At 41.8% G+C, this 21,336-nt stretch overlaps 4 protein-coding genes across 5 annotated transcripts in view; 1 reads left to right on the top strand and 3 right to left on the bottom strand.

The window, feature by feature from the left end:
- The window catches only part of LOC115146366 (gastrula zinc finger protein XlCGF57.1-like), a 35,023-nt gene extending 24,253 nt beyond the window's left edge, over positions 1 to 10,770 (top strand). Inside the window, exon 4 of one of the 2 annotated variants that reach the window (XM_029688400.2) lies at positions 10,538 to 10,770. In XM_029688400.2, the coding sequence (XP_029544260.2) occupies positions 10,538 to 10,614 (77 nt within the window). In that variant the 3' untranslated portion in view covers positions 10,615 to 10,770. Of the gene's footprint in view, positions 1 to 8,892; positions 9,016 to 10,537 lie in introns of those variants that run through there. The other variant, XM_029688401.2, reaches the window with a different exon arrangement.
- LOC115146368 (transcription factor Adf-1-like) lies at positions 7,669 to 10,162 on the bottom strand. The gene is made up of 2 exons (XM_029688403.2): positions 9,936 to 10,162; positions 7,669 to 8,984 (listed from the first exon to the last, which is right to left on the bottom strand). The coding sequence occupies exons 1-2, from the start codon at positions 10,066 to 10,068 to the stop codon at positions 8,518 to 8,520; spliced, it is 600 nt and encodes a 199-aa protein (XP_029544263.1). The 5' UTR covers positions 10,069 to 10,162; the 3' UTR covers positions 7,669 to 8,517.
- Positions 10,771 to 10,789: 19 nt separating the features above from the next.
- On the bottom strand, positions 10,790 to 16,837 carry LOC115146365 (HEAT repeat-containing protein 4). Its single transcript, XM_029688396.2, has 15 exons — positions 16,630 to 16,837; positions 16,380 to 16,538; positions 16,090 to 16,293; positions 15,752 to 15,895; positions 13,850 to 14,026; positions 13,435 to 13,604; positions 13,178 to 13,282; positions 12,934 to 13,052; positions 12,665 to 12,845; positions 12,414 to 12,483; positions 12,045 to 12,234; positions 11,746 to 11,824; positions 11,498 to 11,651; positions 11,255 to 11,316; positions 10,790 to 10,887 (listed from the first exon to the last, which is right to left on the bottom strand). The coding sequence occupies exons 1-15, from the start codon at positions 16,766 to 16,768 to the stop codon at positions 10,801 to 10,803; spliced, it is 2,040 nt and encodes a 679-aa protein (XP_029544256.2). The 5' UTR covers positions 16,769 to 16,837; the 3' UTR covers positions 10,790 to 10,800.
- Positions 16,838 to 17,014: 177 nt separating this feature from the next.
- On the bottom strand, positions 17,015 to 18,024 carry LOC135561913 (uncharacterized). The gene has a single exon (XM_065004282.1). The coding sequence runs from the start codon at positions 17,863 to 17,865 to the stop codon at positions 17,029 to 17,031; it is 837 nt and encodes a 278-aa protein (XP_064860354.1). The 5' UTR covers positions 17,866 to 18,024; the 3' UTR covers positions 17,015 to 17,028.
- Between the last annotated feature and the right edge of the window lie 3,312 nt (positions 18,025 to 21,336).

Below are 21,336 nucleotides of genomic sequence, written 5' to 3'. Positions count from 1 at the left end.
CTTTTGTTTTACCCCCCCACACATGCGGTGACCTCACCTGGCTTAACTGGTGTCTCTAGAGACAAAACCTCTCATCGTCACTCAATGCCTTGGTTTACCTCCACTGCACTTATATCCTACCATACCCTTGTCTGTACATTATGCCTTGAATCTATTCTTCTGCGCCCAGAAATGTGCTCCTTTTACTTTCCGTTCCAAACGCACTAGAAGACCAGTTCTTATAGCCTTTAGCCATACCCTTATCCTACTCCTCCTATGTTCCTCTGGTGATGTAGAGGTTAATCCAGGCCCTGCAGCGCCTAGCTCCACTCCCATTCTCCCGGCACTCTCATTTGTTGACTTCTGTACCCGTAAAAGCCCTAGTTTCATGCATGTTAACATTAGAAGCCTCCTCCCTAAGTTTGTTTTATTCACTGCTTTAGCACACTCCGCCAACCCTGATGTCCTAACAGTGTCTGAATCATGGCTTAGGAAGGCCACCAAAAATCCTGAAATGTCCATCCCTAACTATAACATCGTCCGACAAGATAGAACTGCCAAAGGGGGCGGAGTTGCAATCTCCTGCAGAGATTCCCTGCAGAGTCCTGTCATAATATCCAGGTCTATACCCAAACATTTCGAGCTTCTACTTTAAAAAATCCACCTTTCCAGAAACAAGTCTCTCACCATTGCCGCTTGTTATAGATCCCCTTCAGCCCCCAGCTGTGCCCTGGTCACCATATGTGAATTGATTGTCCCCCATCAATCTTTGGAGTTAATACTGTTAGGTGACCTAAACTGGGATATGCACCCCGTCCGTCCTACAATCAAAGCTAGATGCCCCTCAATCTCAAACAAATTATTAAGGAACCTACCGGGTACAACCCTAAATCTGTAACCATAGGCACCCTCATAGATATCCTGACCAACTTGCCCTCTAAATACACCTCTGCTGTCTTCAATCAGGATCTCAGAAATTACTGCCTCATTACCTGTGTGGGTAATGGGTCCGCGTGGTCAAACGACCACCCCTCATCACTGTCAAACACTCCCTAAAACACTTCAGCGAGCAGGCCTTTCTAATCGATCTGGCTCGGGTATCCTGGAAGGATATTGACCTCATCCCATCAGTAGAGGATGCCTGGTTGCTCTTTAAAAGTGCCTTCCTCACCATCTTAAATAAGCATGCCCGTTTCAAAAAATGTATTACTAAGAACAGACATAACTCTTGGTTCACCCCAGATTTGACTGCCCTTGACCAGCACAAAAGCATCCTGTGGTGTTCTGCATTAGCATCGAATAGCCCCCGCGATATGCAACTTTTCAGGGAAGTCAGGAACCAACATAGTCAGTTCGGAAAGCTAAGGCTAGCTTTTTCAAACAGAAATTTGCATCCTGTAGCACTAATTCCAAAAGGTTTTGGGACACTAAACTTTATGGAGAATAAGAGCACATCCTCCCAGCTGCCCACTGCACTGAGGCTAGGAAACACTGTCACTACCGATAAATACATGATAATTGAGAATTTCAATAACAATTTTCGCACGGCTGGCTATGCCTTCCACCTGGCTACCCCTACCCCGGCCAACAGCTCAGCAGTCCCTGCAGCAACTTGCCCAAGCCCCCCCCCCCCGCTTCTCCACCCAAATCCAGACAGCTGATGTTCTGAAAGAGCTGCAAAATCTCAATCTCTACAAAATCAGCTTGGCTAGACAATCTGGACCCTCTCTTTCTAAAATGATCATCCAAAATTGTTGTAACCCCTATTACTAGCCTGTTCAACCTCTCTTTCGTATCGTCTGAGAACCCCAAAGATTGGAAAGCTGCCGCGGTCATCCCCCTCTTCAAAGGGGGAGACACTAGACCCAAACTGTTATAAACCTATATCCATCCTACCCTGCCTTTCTAAAATATTTGAAAGCCAAGTTAACAAACAGATCACCGACCATTTAGAATCCCACCGTACCTTCTCCACTATGCAATCTGTAATTATTTCGCAACTATGGCCTATTTATTGCCTTACCTCCCTTATCCTACCTCATAGACTTTTTCTATTGTATTATTGACTGTGTCATGACGTTTGCCAGTGGGTAGGGTTATAACCTGTTATAACCGAGGATGTGAGGACGACGGTCCGATGTCAGAATGGTTCAGATAATAACTACAGAACGAAGCCAACATGAGCGTGAGCTTTGGTATGGTATGAACTTTGAACTCTTATTCACTACAGAAGTGATACCTCCTAGCCGTTGAGTTAGCAACCGCAGCTGCGGAAGGAAAAGACAGAGTATCCGTCTACCACACAACAATGTTACTACAACGTATCCAATTTACCAGCAGAGACATTCTTCAAAGGACTCGGTTGGGCAACACGGTCTTCCATCTACCACCAACCTGCCGACGCGCAGCTCAGAGTAAATATTTATTGCATTTTCCTTTTCCAAATGGGCGGTAATTTAGAATGCATAAGATACTGTATTTACGATAGCACCGCTTCGCCCTTTGTTCCTCAATCTTCCCGCTTTTTCACTCAAACCCAGCCCCTTTTCTTTTGTGTGACCAGCTGTCATATCTGTTCCGCCCGCTATGGACGTTTTCCTTTATGATGTAATTTGTAATCAAGTTATGATTGAATTATGTGTATGTGTAATTCTGTGTGATTAGTTAGGTATTTAGTAAATAAATAATTAAACTCAATTTTAATATTGCTGATCCAACTTGTTAGCCAGGGTTCGTGCAGATAACCAAGAATTTACAACTTTCAGATGAAACTGAATTAAGATTGACTGCTATTGATGTAAAATATTACTAGGTCTTTAAGAGTTTATTTGGAAGACAACAGCTCTATAAATATTATTTCGTGGTGCCCCGACTCTCTAGTTAATTACATTTACATGATTAGCTCAATCAGGTAATATTAATTACGGAGAAATTATTTTATAGAATAGCATGTCATATCACTTAATCCGGCATAGCCAAAGACACGACAACTGTATGTTTGTTTATTACATGTGTAACTCTGTGTTTGTGTCGCACTGCTTTGCTTTATCTTGATCAGGTCGCAGTTGTAAATGACAACTTGTTCTCAACTAACCTACCTGGTTAAAAAATACATACATTTAAAAAATCTGGTTTCTGAGCTGGTCATGGGTGCACCTCAGCCAAGTTCAAGGTCCTAAACAATATCATAACCGCCATCGATAAAAGATAGTACTGTGCAGCCGTATTCATCAACCTGGCCAAGGCTTTCGACTATCAATCACCGCAATCTTATCAGCAGACTCGATAGCCTTGTTTTCTCAAATTACTGCCTCGCCTGGTTAACCAACTACTTCTCAGACAGAGTTCAGTGTGTGAAATCGGAGGGCCTGTTGTCCGGACCTCTGGCCCTCTGTTGTCCGGACAGAGGGCTCAATTCTCAGATGGACTCTCTTCTCGGTATATATCAATGATGTCGCCTTTGTTGCCGGTGATTCTCTGATCCACCTCTACTCAGACATCATTCTGTATACATCTGGCCCTTCTTTGGACACTGTGTTAACAAACCTCCAAACATACCCTTGTAAAACTGACTATCCTACTGTTCCTTGACTTTGGCGATGTCATTTACAAAATAGCCTCCAACACTCTACTCAGCAAACTGGATGTAGTCTATCACAATGCCGTCCGTTTTGTCACCAAAGCCCCATGTACTACCCAACACTGTGACTTGAATGCTCTCATTGGCTGGCCCTCACTACATAGTCGATGCCAAACCCACTGGATCCAGGTCATCTATAAGTCTTTGCTAGGTAAAGCCCCGCCTTATCTCAGCTCACTGGTCACCATAGCAACACACAGGCGCTCCAGTAGGTATATTTCACTTCCAGTTATCTGATGCCAATGACTGGTACGAATTGCAAAAATCACTTATATCTCCCTCTAACTTTAAGCATCAGTTGTCAGAGCAGCTTACTGATCACTGTACCTGTACACAGCCAATCTGTAAATAGCACACCAAACTACCTCATCCCCATATTGTTATTTATCCTCTTGCTCTTTTGCACCCCTGTATCTCTACTTGCACATCATCTGCACATCCATCACTCCAGTGTTAATGCTAAATTGTAATTATTTCGCCTCTATGGCCTATTTATTGCCTAACCTCCCTACTCTTCTACATTTGCACACACTGTACATAGATTTTTATATTGTTACTGACTATACACTTATGTGTAACTCTGTTGTTTTTGTCACACTGCTTTGCTTTATCTTGGCCAGGTCGCTGTTGTGAATGAGAACTTGTTCTCAAGTGGCCTACCTGGTGAAATAAAAAATAGATTTTATTTGTTATTCACACGTCTGTGGAACTTGTTCAGTTTGTCTCAGTTGTTGAATCTTATGCTCATACAAATATTTACACATGTTACGTTTGCTGAAAATAAAAGCAGTTGACGGGACGTTTTTTTTTGTTGCTGAGTGTACAGTTGAAGTCTGAAGTTTACATACACCTTAGCCAAATACATTTAAACTCAGTTGTTCACAATTCCTGACATTTAATCATTGTAAAAAATCGATATAGGACCCGTTTTACTGTGGATATAGATACTTTTGTACCTGTTTCCTCCAGCATCTTCACAAGGTCCTTTGCTGCTGTTCTGGGATTGATTTGCACTTTTCGCAACAAAGTACTTTCATCTCTAAGAGACAGAACCTCCATCCTGAGCGGTGTGACGGCTGTGTGGTCCCATGGTGTTTATACTTGCGTACTATTGTTTGTACAGATGAACGTGGTACCTTCAGGCATTTGGAAATTGCTCCCAAGGATGAACCAGACTTGTGGAGGTCTTGGCTGATTTCTTTAGATTTTTCCCATGTCAAGCAAGGAGGCACCGAGTTTGAAGGTAGGCCTTGAAATACATCCACAATTGACTCAAATAATGTCAATTAGCCTATCACAAGCCATGACATTTTCTCGAATTTTCCAAGCTGTTTAAAGGCACAGTTAACTTAGTGTATGTAAACTTCTGACCCACTGGAATTGTGATACAGTGAATTAATCTGCCTGTAAACAATTGTTGGAAAAATGACTTGTGTCGTGCGCAAAGTAGATGTCCTAACCGACTTGCCAAAACTCTAGTTTGTTAACAAGAAATTTGTGGAGTGGTTTAAAAACTAGTTTTAATGTCTCCAACCTAAGTGTATGTAAACGATGAACGACAACTGTATGTATGCATAGAGTACTAGTCAAACGTTTGGACACCTACTCATTCAGTGGTTTTTCTTTATTTTGACTATTTCCTACAATATGTAATAGTGAAGACATCAAAACTATTAAATGTATTAACCAAAAAAGTGTTAAACATTCTTCAAAGTTGCCACCCTTTGCCTTAATGACAGTTTTGTACACTTGAATTGTCTCAACCTGCTTCACCTGGAATGCATTTCCAACGGTCTTGAAGGAGTTCCTACATATGCTGAGCACTTGTTGGTTGCTTTTCCTTCACTCTGCGGTCCAACTCATCCCAAACCATCTCAATTGGGTTGTGGGGTGATTGATTGTGGAGGCCAGGTCATATGATGCAGCACTCCATCACTCTCCTTCTAATCATTACACAGCCTGGAGGTGTGTTGGATCATTGTCTTGTTGAAAAACAAATGGTAGTCCCACTAAGCGCAAACAAGATTATCGCTGCAGAATGCTGTGGTAGCCATGCCGGTTAAGTGTGCCTTGAATGCTAAATAAATCAGTGTCACCAGAAAAGCACCATCACACCCCCACCTCCATGCTTCACGGTGGGAACCACACAGCTGCAGATCATCCGTTCACCTACAATGCATCTCACAAAGACATGACGGTTGGAACCAAAAATCTCATATTTGGACTCATCAGTCCAAAGGACAGATTTCCACCAGTCTAATGTCCATTGCTTGTGTTTCTTGGCCCAAGCAAGTCTTCTTATTATTGGTGTCCTTTAGTAGTGGTTTATTTGCAGCAATTTGACCATGAAGGCCTGATTCACGCAGCCTCTCCTGAACAGTTGATGTTAAGAGGGTCTTTTACTTGGACATTTATTTGGGCTGCAATCTGAGGTGCAGTTAACTAATGAACTTAACCTCGGTGGCAGAGGTAACTCTGGGTCTTCCATTCCTGTGGCGGTCCTCATGAGAGCCAGTTTCATCATAGCGCTTGATGGTTTTGCGACAGCACCTGAAGAAACGTTCAAAGTTAATGTCTTAACTTGATGGACTGTCGTTTCTCTTAAATTATTTGAGCTGTTCTTTCCATAATATGGACTTAGTCCTATTTGGTAAAAGAACATCTTCTGTAAACCACCCCTACCTTGTCAAAACACAAATACATCAAGAAGAAAAGAAATTCCACAAATGAATTTAAGGCACACCTGTTAATTGAAATGCAATCCAGGTAACCACCTCATGAACCTGGTTGATTGAAGGCTAGGAGTGTGCAAAGCTGTCAAAGGGTGGCTACTTTGAAGAATCTTAAATATAACATATTTGGATTGGTTTTACTTATTTTTTGCTTACTACATGAATCCCTACGTGTTATTTCATAGTTTTGTCTTCACTATTATTATTATACAATATAGGAAATAGTAAAATAAAATTCCTGGAATGAGGTGTCCAAACTTTTGACTGATACTGTACATTACACGACATTTCTCTTTAGTCAACACAATATTTTATGACTCTAAACCCACCCGCCCCACAGATATAACGGTTTAGGAGTTAACCTGCGCAAATCAAACTGAATTGAGAGAATAGAAGAAACATCCTCATTTTACATTTGTCATTTAGCAGATGCTCTTATCCAGAGTGAGTTAAGTGCTTTGCTCAAGGGCACATCAAATGATTTTTCACATAGCTCGGGGATTTGAACCAGCAAACGTTTGTTTACTGGCACAACACTTAACCCCTAGGCTACCTGCTGCCAGACTGTATATTGTGTGGTGTGCAAAACGATATTGAGAACAGAGGGATGGTGAGATGTGTAGAAAAATGAAGCGACAGAAGGAAAACATATCTTTTGGATCAGGCAAGTGGAACAAGTGCCATTCTTTGAAACCAAACATTAGTTTAAATGAGCACAGCAGGGAGACACATCCCTTTGTTTGACATTGCTTGTGTCAAACATGAATATTACACAGACACTAACTAGTAAGTCTCAATGGAAAAGTAATTGGGGCCACACTCAAATGTTGGTGGGATTTCACAGTATTGAAATTGTAACTAAGAGTGTTTTGATATGACATTTAAGTAGAACTGGAGCCAGCACAATTATCCTTTAAACAACTCATGTGCACCTAGTTTTGATTTGCAAAAGGCTACGTGAAACATGACAAGCTCTGCTGTGGCAGCGGATCAAAACCATTACTGCTTATTCATTTACAGGTAATTAAAAGGTAGTCAAATGCTTAATGACTACAAAGATTCAAATACTCCAAGAGCTGAAGTTACACGGTGGCTGAAAGCCGTCAAAACACTGCCTTTGTCAGTTACCTGTAGCATATGGGCATTTACACATTGATGCGGACACTCCGATATTTCACTTTATAATGCATGTGATGCAAAGTCAAACCACAACTCTATACACAAGAACTACTTAATGTCCACTGAAAATGTTACAAAAACACATGACAGCACAGTCATTCTCTTACCAAACTTTACATCTGCAGTGGAAATATATGGTTGAACTTTTCAATTATTTTTATTTGACAGACAGACATTTAAGTTAAAAAAAATTGCATACACAACTTGCTTGACATACAGAATCAACACCTTAGTGAAATGGGGCAGCATTTAACCACAACTTTTATTAAGCTCAATAACATTCTAAAATGCATGAATGAAATAGCCAACTTCAAAAAGTAAAGACAAAATATAAATTGTCAAAAGAGCAACTATTGCACTAGCATGGAGAACATTTAATCAAATGTTTTTATTTTTAGAACCAGACTAAAGTATTACAGGAGAAAACAAAATGCATACCTGTATGCATAGCCACGGGAAGTAGTGGTGCTGAAGCACCCCCTAAAAAAATAATAGTGAACTGGGCCTTTACTCGTCCTGTATTAGCCCCCACCCCCAAACATCATCTCTTGGCTATGCCTGTATGAATGTGACCAGAGGTGACACTAAACAGACCAACATTGTTACAATATTTTTACAAATAAAATTCTAAGTAACAAACCATCTCCAATGTGTTCGTATATATAATACATGTATAAAGGGTCTTGGCTAAAAGCAGCCCTTTCCACATATTAGGAGAAAGAAAACATTTTAAACAAAAAATAATGTTTCTAGCTTAGTCCGGTTAAGTACTACAGCCCCCTCCTGTCTATCACTACCACACTGAAACATCACCAGTGGGCTCAAACTTGGAAGGTTTGTGTGTGTGGGGGGAGGGGTTCCAAAGCACTATTGGACACTTTCTCAAGGTAACTAAATGGAAATTGATCAAATGTATTTCCAACAAAATGTTCTGTCCTTAGAAAGTCCCAACTCATTGATACAAAATATATTTACTGTACAGTTAGGCTAGTCGGTGTCCTCAAATTCAGCATCGTGGAGAAGTTGGTGAAATTTCAGCTTAATTGCACACTTTTTCCTGTAAGGTAACCGCTTGAGGTGAGGGAGTAGGCTCATGAAAAACATCTCATCCTCATTGTCTCCTTGTCCAGCTGTTTGCCAGGAATCTTTCCATGTCATCTCATGTAAGTTGTTGTCCAAAGGTGGTGACATCTTGGTATCAACCACACTTCCATCTAGATCAATCAGGACGTCAGAGGTGCTAGTTGTGTCATCTTTTCCATCATCAAACTCCTCTGTGCTATTGCTGCCGCCAGTTCCTCTACCTCGCTGTATGTATGGGATCAGAAATGCCATTAACTCACTATATCTCCATTTTTTTAGGGCCTTCCCTGTGGCACCACGGATCCGATCTGCTTTCACTTTCCTTGTGAACACATCCCTCAGGTTTCTCCATTTCTTTCGGGCATCTTCCTCTGGAACATAAAAAGAGGATATCCAAGTTGACAGTAGTCTCTGTTCTGTTCTTAACTTTCCCTTATGGCTATACCAGTGCTTTATGCATGGTCATTTGGATGAGCCATGTGTTCCCACAAACGTAGTCTTCCAATTTGTTCACCACCTCTAAGTATTTGGTTAGTTGAAACATAGTATTTTGTTCTGCCCAACTGCAACCTTCCACTTAGGCCTAGCTTGGATATGGGCTAAAGATGAGGGATAGGGATGGTGTAGGACTAACCACTAACCGCGTAAAAGCCCCCATCTCTATAGTGTAGAATTATGTTGTCACTGGATAAAATGGCTTGCACTGCTCTAGCTATGAGTCTTACGCCAATGTTGACATATTGTTAAATCATTGGATTATATTCTTATACTAACGGTGACCGAATCACCGTTAAACTGCTGGTGTAGCAGCCAACATTTTTGTTGGCATTACACTTGTGGTGCAAATCACGAGTGCCCACTCAACTGGTTCACCTCAGGTAGAAAGTTAATGAGTTAGCTAGCTAACGTTAACTAGTAAACAAACCGTGACACACTGCCCCCTGTGGTTAACTAACTTTACACCGTATATTGACCACGGCAATCAACATTACTAATCAATCAACAACGTAGCCAACTATTCCAATGCAATTAACAAGACAATAAAGAGCGATGAACAGTTAAGGGTCGCAAACAATTAAACTAACCTGGCAAACAGTAGCTAGCTAGCATAGCCCTGGAAGTTAAACCCAGTGTGAACAATGTTCGCTAGAAAATATAGCAAGCTAGTCTACACAATAGGCAGATATGTCAAACGTAATAACTAACGTTAGCGAAGAACAAGTTTAGCTAGTAACGTTAACGTGAGTAATGAGTAACAATGTTAACTTAGCTAGCTAGCCAACATGTATGCTAATGTTCTTAGCTAGTTAATCAGACCATACCTTTCAGTCCCAGTTGTTTACCCACAGCCTTCCATGCATCCGATTTTTTTATCGGGTCTCTATATGAAGTCAAAGTTGAGTTATATAATTCTGGGTAGTCTGAAACCGCGGATATGATTCTTTCTGCAGCCATCCCAAGACTATCTAGTTAGTTATCTAGCTAACCAGGGGCTGGTAGCCAGACCACTGTGAAGCCAGCAAGAATAACTAAGCACTTCCGGGTCGGGGTCACGGATTTTTGGAATCCTTTAGAATGAGTCCTGTCCTGAACATCCTGTATATGCACAATAATCGATGGGCTATATACTGTATTTAAATCTAGAGTTTACACACAGTTGTTGCTTCTATTATTGTGGCCCTTAATCTGTGGAATACTGGTCAGATGCGAATAGAACAAGCATATTGCACTGTACATTGTGTCGTAGTCTTTGTGGTGTCCATTCTACTAAGGATCACTGTATATCCTCCAGAATCTACATACACAAGCTCATCACAACTATGTATGTGGCACTGTAATGTGCCATATGCATGTTCCAACATGCATATCATAGTCATAATCTGACCTACAGTATTTCCCACATATATGTTGTTCTCTCTTTCAGAACAATGGTATAGCTCAGCTCCTGGCCTAGGTGACCGGTGGAACAACTGCAAACAGGTTCTGCAGTGGAGGAGCTAGCAGCACAGCTCCATCAATAACATCACTACCTGACAGTAAATCAACCCCTTCACAATCCCTTACAACTACATAATCCCCCAATACTACTAAAGCAAACATTAGTCAACAAATACTGTATTTATTTTATGCGGCCATGGTTATTAAATATTATCTTCATTTTCTTGGAGTGCTGAAGTTTCTCCACTGTCACACGATGGAGTGTTGATGATCTTGATAAGCAGATGAAGAGGATTTGTTGACAGGGCTTGATTCAAGCGTGCATTCAGAGGAGGACTACAGAGAAAGGGGGAGTTCAAATCAAATCAAATCAAATGTATTTATATAGCCCTTCGTACATCAGCTGATATCTCAAAGTGCTGTACAGAAACCCAGCCTAAAACCCCAAACAGCAAGCAATGCAGGTGTAAAAGCACGAGCACTGTTAATTTACAACATCCACCTTAACGGTTTGTTTTTATCCTGGTTATGATTTATTCATGTCATTTGTAAAATACATATTTGTTTTGTAAGTAATTGCTTGTATTAATAGTAGCTGTTCGTTTTATATAATACATCAATTTAGCTTAAAATAAAGTGTACATTTCAAACTGGTTTGTTCTCTAGTTCTGTAACTAGACTAGTAACTCAGGACAGGGAATACCTGAGTCACAGAGGAATCTGAGGAGTGAGTCGGCCTTACTGTGGAAGGGCAATGTTTAATTCCTAGAAAAAGACAATGCCCACAATGGCTTCATGTTACCTTCTTCAAAAATGATATTCATCACAGTCAGAAAACTGCATATACTGTATCTGCGGGAAATAAGAAGGCTCTAATTCACTGCACATCAAGATTTACATTAAATATTTAACTCAGCTTAACACACCATAGTAGTCCGTCACTCACTGTTGTAGCGTTCCTGCAGCAGCTGTGATATTGGTGTAGTGTCCGGCCGGCTCTCATTTACCAGATACTTCCTCTGTTGCTGGTACATGTTCTCCAGCTTCTCCATCAACAGCACTTTGTCTGTGATGATGCTCTTGGTGCATAGCCTCTGAACCTGCAAACCAGGAGGAAGGAACTGATGGCCCTCAGTTTGCGACAAAAACACATTATACTTATACTTTCCATGGCTAACCTTGAAACACATTTACCTGATCTTTGATTTTGTGGACCATGCCCCTGTCTCCATCAATACTGTAGCCATAGTTTTTGAGGAGCCCCTGTATATGCCTTGTAGACAAAAAACGTTTTTGTTTGTTTTTAATGTTATGGACATAGATACATAGATAAACACTCATACCTGTAAAGCTAACACAGATGTGGCACGACATTATATCCCACTGGGCACACACTGATTAAATCAACTTTGTGATGTGGCACCAACGTGGAATAGACAATGAATTGACATCTGTGCCCAGTGGGATGGATTTTGATCTGAACTCTGACTCACCTATGGACCTGGGGGTGGGGTTCCAGTACAAACCGCTCCTGTAGGAGGTTCTGCAGCTCTGGTCCCTTCACTTTAAGGATCTTTAGGGCCTGGCAGGCGGCGATGCGTACCTGGGGTTTCTCCTCATGATGTAAAGCCCAGAGGAGGTGGTCCTGGAGGGTCGGCGTGAGGCAACCTATCTTCCCTAAAGCTAACAAACAATTGCAGTGCCTCGTCACGTTCACACATCTGCTTTCTGACACTAAACTTATACTGTATATTTATATACACTATCACAGAAAGTTACATATCTAGTGCAGTTGCAGTTTCACACGGGCATTACAATCAATATCCACTCTGTTGGCCAGTGGTCATCACCATGCTGCTTACCACTGATTGCCACAACTTTAACCTCCCATGCTGGGTCATTCTGTGTTAGCTGAATCAGCTGATTCAAGACCTAAAACCAAAAAGTAAAGACAAGGAATTTTTCCACCAGAAGTCCATAGTCTATCTATATTGAAGTGATATTGCCAAAGAAGACGTGGTTTATAGGATATATTGGCATGAGTATTAGGCACGAGACGAAGTCGAGACAAACATTGTATGCAAACTGCTGCCTCTCCTCCATCCTTTCTCACCATGCTGTACTGCATCATTAGAGCTGCAGCAGTCAGACAGGCCTGTTTCCTCACGGCCACAAAGTTGTCATTGAAACATTTCAGAAAGGGTGGCAGCAGCTTGGCGGTCATGATCTGTAGATGAGCTATGAGGATGAGAGCCTCCACCCTCCAGGAGGCGGGACCTTCCTCAAGCTTCATTCTGAAACAGCCAATGGGTGAGGTTTTAGGAAAAGAGTGAGATGCTCTCTAATCAGCTCATTAGTGATCACCAAATGCCAATCTGGTACCTCAGCTCGTTGTGCACATCTCTTCCCATTCCTAGTTTCCCCAGGGCCTGGGCTGCAGCCTGCTTCACGTTAACACTCCAGTCATTCCACATCAGGTAGATCAACTTGTTTGCAAGGTCCTACAAAATATAATTTCTAATGAGTACATAATCACATATCAATATCATAATTTAGGTTTGATTTGAGACACCAAATAAATCACAGAATTAGGGACTCAAGAAATCTATGAGATTGCAAGAGACACCTTATTAATTGGTCCTTTCAATTGGGAGATAGTGTTGCAAGCCAAGAGTCTGGTCCTCCAGTTGGCACAATTCAACTCCTCAGCCAGCAGAGAGCGAACTAGAGTCTAAAAAAAATTGTTAAGCCCAGAAAAAGGACATTTCAGATATCATGGATTTGTGATTAAGCAGAAGAACACAGGCTAATAATGCTTGCCCCAATGACTGGGTATATCATTTAGTTGAAGCAATTTAAGGGGAACAAATTTGAGTTACGCACTGTCTTGCTACTGATGCTGGCAAGTAGAGCGGCTGACTGTTTATTATCTGTGTGAACCTCACTGACGAAGTGCTGGGAGAGAAGTCTCTGAATGACTGGCCGACTGTAATCCCCCTCCACGGCCAGGCACTGTGCTGCCACCCAGCTGTCTGCACCTACACCTGCAGAGTCTGACACAAAACACTACACTCTTCATTTGATGTCAGTGAAATGCAATTCATCTTGAATAATAAACCCATACCTAAGTTATTTATTTAAAGTATTGGTGTTACATTTACAGTTTATATTCCATTCAGATGTGAGTATTCACACAGACAGTATGGGTCTTGGTGTTAGAACATAGTTGCACCTCATGTTTTTCCCTAAGGTATATGTCATTACAATGTACTCCAAAATCAATACAACCTGACCTAACCTTGATGTAGTGCATTGCAGAGGATTACGCGGGCTCGGGAGTCTGGTGTCCCCATGGCGTACTGGCACACTGCTGCTGCCATCTGAACTCTCTTCACAGGGTCGTCCAGAGCTAGGAGAAGAAGAGGCTGGAGCTCCTGAGGAACTGGCTGGATGTCCCACACACGGCCATACTGACCTGGGGGGAGTTTCCCAAAAACAAGTGCTATGTATGTTTTGTCCTTGTCCACTATATGTGTACATAAAGTTGAAGTCAGAAGTTTACATACATTTAGGTTGGAGTCATTAAAACTAGTTTTTCAACCATTCCACAAATTTCTTGTTAATTAACAAACTATAGTTTTGGCAAGTCGGTTAGGACATCTACTTTGTGCATGACACAAGTATTTTTTCCAACAATTGTTTACAGACAGATTACTTCACTGTATCACAATTCCAGTGGGTCAGAAGTTTACATACACTAAGTTGACTGTGCCTTTAAACAGCTTGTAAAATTCATGGCTTTAGAAGCTTCTGGTAGGCTAATTGACATAATTTGAGTCAATTGGAGGTGTACCTGTGGATGTATTTCAAGGCCTACCTTCAAACCCAGTGCCTCTTTGCTTGACATCATGGGAAAATCAAAAGAAATCAGCCAAGACCTCAGAAAAAAAATTGTAGACCTCCACAAGTGTGGTTCATCCTTGGGAGCAATTTCCAAAAGCCTGAAGGTACCACGTTCATCTGTACAAACAATAGTACGCAAGTATAAACACCATGGGACCACGCAGCCATACCGCTCAGGAAGGAGATGCATTCTGTCTCCTAGAGATGAACGTACTTTGGTGCGAAAAGTGCAAATCAATCCCAGAACAACAGCAAAGGACCTTGTGAAGATGCTGGAGGAAACGGGTACAAAAGTATCTATATCCACAGTAAAACGAGTCCTATATCGACATAACCTGAAAGGCCGCTCAGCAAGGAAGAAGCCACTGCTCCAAAACCGCCATAAAAAAGCCAGACTACGGTTTGCAACTGCACATGGGGACAAAGATCATACTTTTTTGGAAAAAAACTGTTTGGCCATAATGACCACTGTTATGTTTGGAGGAAAAAGGGGGAGGCTTGCAAGATGAAGAACACCATCCCAACCGTGAAGCACGGGGATGGCATCATCAGGTTGTGGGGGTGCTTTTCTGCAGGAGGGACTAGTGCACTTCACAAAATAGATGGCATCATGAGGAGGAAAATTATGTAGCTATATTGAAGCAACATCTCAAGACATCAGTCAGGAAGTTAAAGCTTGGTCGCAAATGTTTTTTCCAAATGGACAATGACCCCCAAGCATACTTCCAAAGCTGTGGCAAAATGGCTTAAGGACAACAAAGTCAAGGTATTGGAGTGGCCATCACAAAGCCCTAACCTCAAACCCATAGACAATTTGTGGGCAGAACTGAAAAAGTGTGTGTGAGCAAGGAGGCCTGCAAACCTGACTCAGTTATACCAGCTCTGTCAGGAGGAATGGGCCAAAATTCACCCAATTTATTGTGGGAAGCTTGTGGAAGGCTACCTGAAACATTTGAACAAAAGTTAAACAATTTAAAGGCAATGCTACCAAATACTCATTGAGTGTATGTAAACTTCTGACCCACTGGCAATATGATGAAAGAAATAAAAGCTGAAATAAATCATTCTCTCTACTATTATTCTGACATTTCACATTCTTAAAAGAAAGTGGTGTTCCTAACTAGCCTAAAACAGTGGATTTTTACTAAGATTAAATGTCAGGAATTGTGAAAAACTGAGTTTAAATGTATTTGGCTACGGTGTTTGTAAACTTCCGACTTCAACTGTACTCACACACAATTACCAAAACAAATGAAAAAAGATGAGTTGAGAGATGACGCAATCTATTACATGTCACCTGCATCTGTGGGATGTTGCTTTTCCCTCGGTCTGTTCACTGCCCCTGATGCACAAGTGGCTATGGCTGACAGGCGAACGTGGTAGTGCAGGTCTTTAAGGGCCCTCTTCAACCCTTCAATAGTCACACTCTGCCAGGTGATCTCTAGAACAGGAAGGAACAGCCTCCTCAGGTTAAAGACAAACTGAAGTAGTTTTAATGAAGTAACAATATACAGTAACTTTGGAGTATATCTGGGCATGCTGTAGTGTAACGATGTGAAATAAATTAGGCTTAACAACACAGTGATATTGACAAATGCGTAGAGAACATCAATATTGAATGACAAGGAGACCTACTGATCTTCCAGGCACTCCTCCATCCCTCCACTGCGTAACGTAAGGAGGAGAGCTCGGCCATTGGGTTGTAGTGGGGTTGCTGTCTGGGCACCTCTGTGTCCTTCCCGCTGTAGTCAGGAGGTCTCAAACCCAACTCTGTGGCATAGTCAGCAGTGGTTGGCAGGTCCACCCACCGCCGAGTACCTTTCTCCACCCGTCGCATTCCTACCCAATGGAATTTTAGTAAAATCGTGCTTTAACAGGGGTTGCATTTATTTGGTTAAAGCCCCAACCTTGGTTAAAGCCCCAACCTTGTGTCTCATTGTGCATGGTTTCTGCTGAAGCCTTTGTCCACTTATCTGGACCACAGGGGAAAAAGTCTTGAAGGTTCTTTTGGTACTCTGAATTGTTGTCCATGATGATGCGATCGTGGTTCCGTGGATCTCGCTGATGTACCTGTTTGGCTATTCCTGCAACATGCAAAGTCAAGGAAATGTGATGTAGATCAATAACCAATATAGAAAATACTATTTCAGTTGCATGTGTATTGAGAAGTTGTACCAGAAAATATCTCCTGTTCAAAGTTATTCTCTGTGTGCAAGACATGGCTTCCAGCACGGGGGTTGAGGCTATCCTGAAGACGAGGAGGTTGAGGGGTTTCAATGTGCTTGACTGCTACAGTGTTGGCAGTCTGGTTCATACCCCCAGGCTCATCAGAACATGCAGGGGGAAGAGAGTAGCCCTGCACCCTGCAGCAGGTATGGATAAGAGTGTCTGCTAAATGACTTAAATGTAAATGTAAATGTATGTCAAGTGAAAATAGAGATCAGTGATATAAAACTGTGAATACAAATTCTGATGATCTACACATTATAGAAACTCACATAAAACATCAACTTTAGTGCATTAGACATTATTTGTTTGAGGCGTAAAACTGACTGGGGACTCAATAAGTCAACATTAAATATTACGGTAGGTTTTGTCTCCTTGCCTGTAGTATACTGGAAGAGGTGTCTCAGCCTTGCTGCTCTGAAGAGCCTGCTGCTTCTCAGTCTGCTTGTGGAGATCTTGGTAACTGCAGAAATCCTCCTCACACATGGGCTCCTCATTGACTAGATCTGTGGCACTGGCTGAACCATACTGACTCCTCAGCAGTGACTGCAGCAGAGTCTTATTCTGGCACTGGTTTGGAATCTGTTGACTCACTATCCACTGGGCTGTGGTCTTGGTCAGCTTCTTTAGCACAAACTCATCCCAGTGGCAGCTCTTTAAACGGTCCTCCCTGCCTCCTGTAGATGCTTCCTCGAGACAATTGTAAATATTAGAAACTCCTCGTAGTCCTGTCCTTTTAAAGGAATCCAAGAGCCCCCCCTGGTGACTAGGGAGTGTAAAGGACTCTTTGGCAGTCAATGGCGCAAGATGGGATATTTGTAATTCAGGGAGCATAGAGGGAGGGTCTCTGAAGCCTCTCTTCTTGGCAGGATCCTGAGGTGAAGGATGAAGGGGGATACCTTTCATTGATTTTATCCCTGTGCTCTTCGGCTTGGGACTTGGTGCCAGAGGTCCAGAGGCACTGAAAAGCCAGTGGAAGTCAGCTTGACTGTAAGGTATACTGTCTGACCCCATCTCCCATATAACATCTTTGGAGAAGGTGAGACTGCAGGTGGCATTGTTGAGGAGTTGTCTGTAGAGCTGCTGTCCTTTCAGATTTTGTAGACAGCCCACCTTTGATTTGGTGCGTTTTACCAAATCCATGTTGCTTAATGTATCCTCTTGGGGAACAAACCATTCATACATTTTTTTAACATAAATTGTGTGAAATTCAAAAAGCCTCACATTGCTAGGTTCATATGTTGCTGAGTGAATAAAATACCATAAACGGATGCATAAAATCTCTTTATAAGGAATAATGTAAATCGCTAGAATATTGTATCTTGAGCCTGCTAATCAGCCCACTTAAATTAGAAGTATAAGATGCATGTTTCAAACCATAACATTTCAAACCATAAAAAGCCTAAACACTTACCTGCATATTTTGTTGTCTGTCTGTATACCTGTTGTAATAAACAGAATACTAGGTCTAAAATATATTTATATATATTATATCTATAATGTTATCTTCAACCTAGACATAATCCAGGAAGAACCACCACCTTCAATGCTGCTAACATGTGTCAGCTGTTGACCATTGGTTGTCATGGCAACAAATCAGTTGAGAGTTTGCCAGGGATAGCTTTGTTGCTGTCTTTGTGATTGTAGCAACAATGTATCAACAACCAACAGATATTTTATGCTTACACAAAACAGATGATTTTGTTAGATGCCTTAATATTAACAGTCACTGCCATTTATAACGGCACTCAAGATACTAACCTAGTTAAATCAAATTAAAACGGCACAATTTCTTTATCGCTCTCTGTATGCTTTTAAAATGTTGACAATAACTTTGTTCAAACTCCATATTTAATCCAATAAAGTTATTTTGCAATATAATGGTAATTTATAAAGCAATATTATCTCATCATGATTTCTATTAAAATAATCTGTATCAATAATTTAACTGCTTTGGACTCACAAATAGACTACAATTCATCTTTTGAAACGAACTTTGAGAATTGTAAGTATCTCAACATGCACAAGTGAGAAGATAGGTATGTAGGCTCATGTTAGCTTTTGAACATGGCTTGCATTTGTTGTAACAAATTATTCATATTATTAATAATTGATTATTATTATTAATTAGTAGTATTATTCAAACTCTCACATAAATAGATGTGTGTAACGAGTGTGCTGAGAGTTGGGAAGCAACAGGGGTACCTGACAAGCCGGCTGAGACAGGGCAACCTGACGAGCCGGCTGAGGCAAAGAAGCCTGGCGATCTGGTTGAGGCATCAGAGCCCGTAGCAGTTCCCGGACCCGACGTATTTACTCTGACATACAAAAAAAAAAACACGTGCTGAAGCTTCCCAGAGGTGAGGTGTTATTCTGTAACGATGTGCGCTGAGAGTCGGGCACGCAAGTTCAGGGAGTGAGTGTTTTTAATAAATAAACACAAAACAAGAAACGAACAATGCACAGACTTAACACTACAACAGAAACAATAACGCCTGGGGAAGGAACCAAAAGGAGTGTCATTTATAGGGAGGGGAATCAGGGAGGTGATGTTGTGACGGCCTTGAATTTTTCTGAACACTCTCAGTGCTTCTCCTTCCAATAGGGCGCTTTCCCTTTAATACCCAATTAAATAGCCAGCATCAGCTGCGCAAAAGTAGGATTTTGATGGAGACCTGAATGAGGATGTGTTCAACGCTCAGTTCCCGATGCTTCTCTATTCCGTTTGTTTTGTAGCCTAATAGAGTTTACCCAGGATCGGATCCACTCTTTGCGTCCGTGGACTACACCTCTCGGTTCTTCGTGACCTTTCTCAGTTGACGGATTGGATTGTCTGACTGACCGACAGACTACAACCTTTTTGTATACGGTATTTCATTTGTTTTGATGTGATGTATACTGTGATGATTTATGTAGTTAGTTGTAGTTGAGGACTTAGTAAGAGTTGATATGCTTTAAAGTTCTGTGGTAAAATAATTATGTTGATTGTATGATTAATACTGGGTTTACGCCACACTGAATTAACGTACAAACATTGCGTGACAAAAGTCACTTGAGTTCCCTTAACTCCTTTACCGGGCTGGACTCTTTTTAGGCCCGAGGTACAGGACATTTCTGGAGGAACCAGAACTCATTGTGATATATGTGTGTGTAATCATTGATGTTGCTAATACAACCCACGCAAAAGAATATAGTTGTTTAAGTTCTTTCCAATGTTTTAAGGGTTTATGAAAAGTTTATTTCCATCCTGACTTTTACATAAGTCCTTTGTATTGGTGTAGACTTGACGGACCAGTTGGGACTCATTCCCTCCCAAACCAAAAGGAGAAACCAATGTTTTCTCTGGTAGGCACAACCTACCTGGCACCCCTATAAATAATAACCTCAAGTCAAAACCGTTAGTCTGATGACGCGCAGGTGCGCATAACGATGGTGACAGGTGTGCCATAATGAGCAGCCTGGTGACCTAGAGGCCAGAGAGGGAGCACACGTGACAGTACCCCCTCACTGACACGTGTCTCCAGCCGATCAGGAGCGAACCAGTCACCTTTGCAGAGGCGCAGGAAACCTGCCAATCCGGCTGACGCAGGAGCATGGCGACCTAGAGCGCCGGAGAGAACATACCTGATGGTACCCCCTCCCCGGCGCATTCAGCTCCAGCCGCAGGACGCCAACCCAAAGGACGATCCCGGAGATAAGGAGCGGACCGGTCACCCCTGCTGATGCGCGGGAACCTGTCGCCGGCTGAGGCAGGGGAGCCTGGTGATGCGGCTGAGGCACGAGAGCCTGTAGTGGCTCCCGGACCCAACGTCATTCCACAAAAGAAACACTCCCTGATGCTTCCCTTAGGTGAGGCGTTATTCTGTAACGATGGGCGCTGAGAGTCGGGAAGCAAGTTCAGGGAGTGGGTGTTTAAATAAATAAACACATCAAGAACCATGAACAACGCACAGACTTAACACTGGAACAGAAACAATAATGCCTGGGAAGGACCCAAAGGGAGTGACATAAGGTAATCAGGGAGGTGATGGAGTCCATGTGAGCCTGATGATGCGCAGGTGCACGTAACAATGGTGACAGATGTGCGCCATAGCGAGCAACCTGATGACCTAGAGGCCTGAGACGGAGCACACAGTGTGACTTCAATAGTGTTGTTTTTTAACATTTGAAAAGGTACATGTAATATCTGGAATTTTCACAGCAGACCAAAACATTTGAAATCTACTGACTATGCACAGGGAGACAAAACATCATTCAATTAATGGTGATTCAAGTGTCATAATTCAAGTATCACTAAAATCAATGCAACATCCAGAGGTCCGAACGGAAAATTCTTTGTGATTGGAAGAAATTCCAAAACTCGGTCAGCGACTTAGACATCAGTTTTACAAGAACCTTTGAAATACAGTCAATGCTTACCAATGACAATATAACTTATAAAACATGTTGAACCTTTTACCTATAGTGAGTAACATACTTTCAGTGTCTTTGTATGCTCTTGCACGCTCACAACTAGTGGTCGACCGATTATGATTTTTCAACACCGATACCGATTATTGGAGGACCAAAAAAAGCCGATACTGATTAATCGGCCATTAAAAAAAAAAATTGTATAATGACAATTACAACAATATTGAATGAACACTTATTTTAACT

This window comes from Oncorhynchus nerka, linkage group LG18 (genome assembly GCF_034236695.1).
Source record: "Oncorhynchus nerka isolate Pitt River linkage group LG18, Oner_Uvic_2.0, whole genome shotgun sequence".
Taxonomy (NCBI): domain Eukaryota; kingdom Metazoa; phylum Chordata; class Actinopteri; order Salmoniformes; family Salmonidae; genus Oncorhynchus; species Oncorhynchus nerka.
The sequence above is the reverse complement of the archived record's forward strand: the minus strand, read 5'-3'. Positions and strand labels throughout refer to the sequence as shown.

Coding starts and splice junctions, on each gene's coding strand:
- LOC115146365 (XM_029688396.2), bottom strand. CDS start 16,768: ATGAACCAGACTGCCAACACTGTAGCAGTCAAGCACATTGAAACCCCT. Junction 13,283..13,434: donor CCAGCATCAGTAGCAAGACA/GTGCGTAACTCA, acceptor AATTTTTTTTAG/ACTCTAGTTCGCTCTCTGCT. Junction 10,888..11,254: donor CAGATTCCTCTGTGACTCAG/GTATTCCCTGTC, acceptor CTTTCTCTGTAG/TCCTCCTCTGAATGCACGCT.
- LOC135561913 (XM_065004282.1), bottom strand. CDS start 17,865: ATGTATGAATGGTTTGTTCCCCAAGAGGATACATTAAGCAACATGGAT.
- LOC115146368 (XM_029688403.2), bottom strand. CDS start 10,068: ATGGCTGCAGAAAGAATCATATCCGCGGTTTCAGACTACCCAGAATTA. Junction 8,985..9,935: donor TAAACAACTGGGACTGAAAG/GTATGGTCTGAT, acceptor TTTATGTTCCAG/AGGAAGATGCCCGAAAGAAA.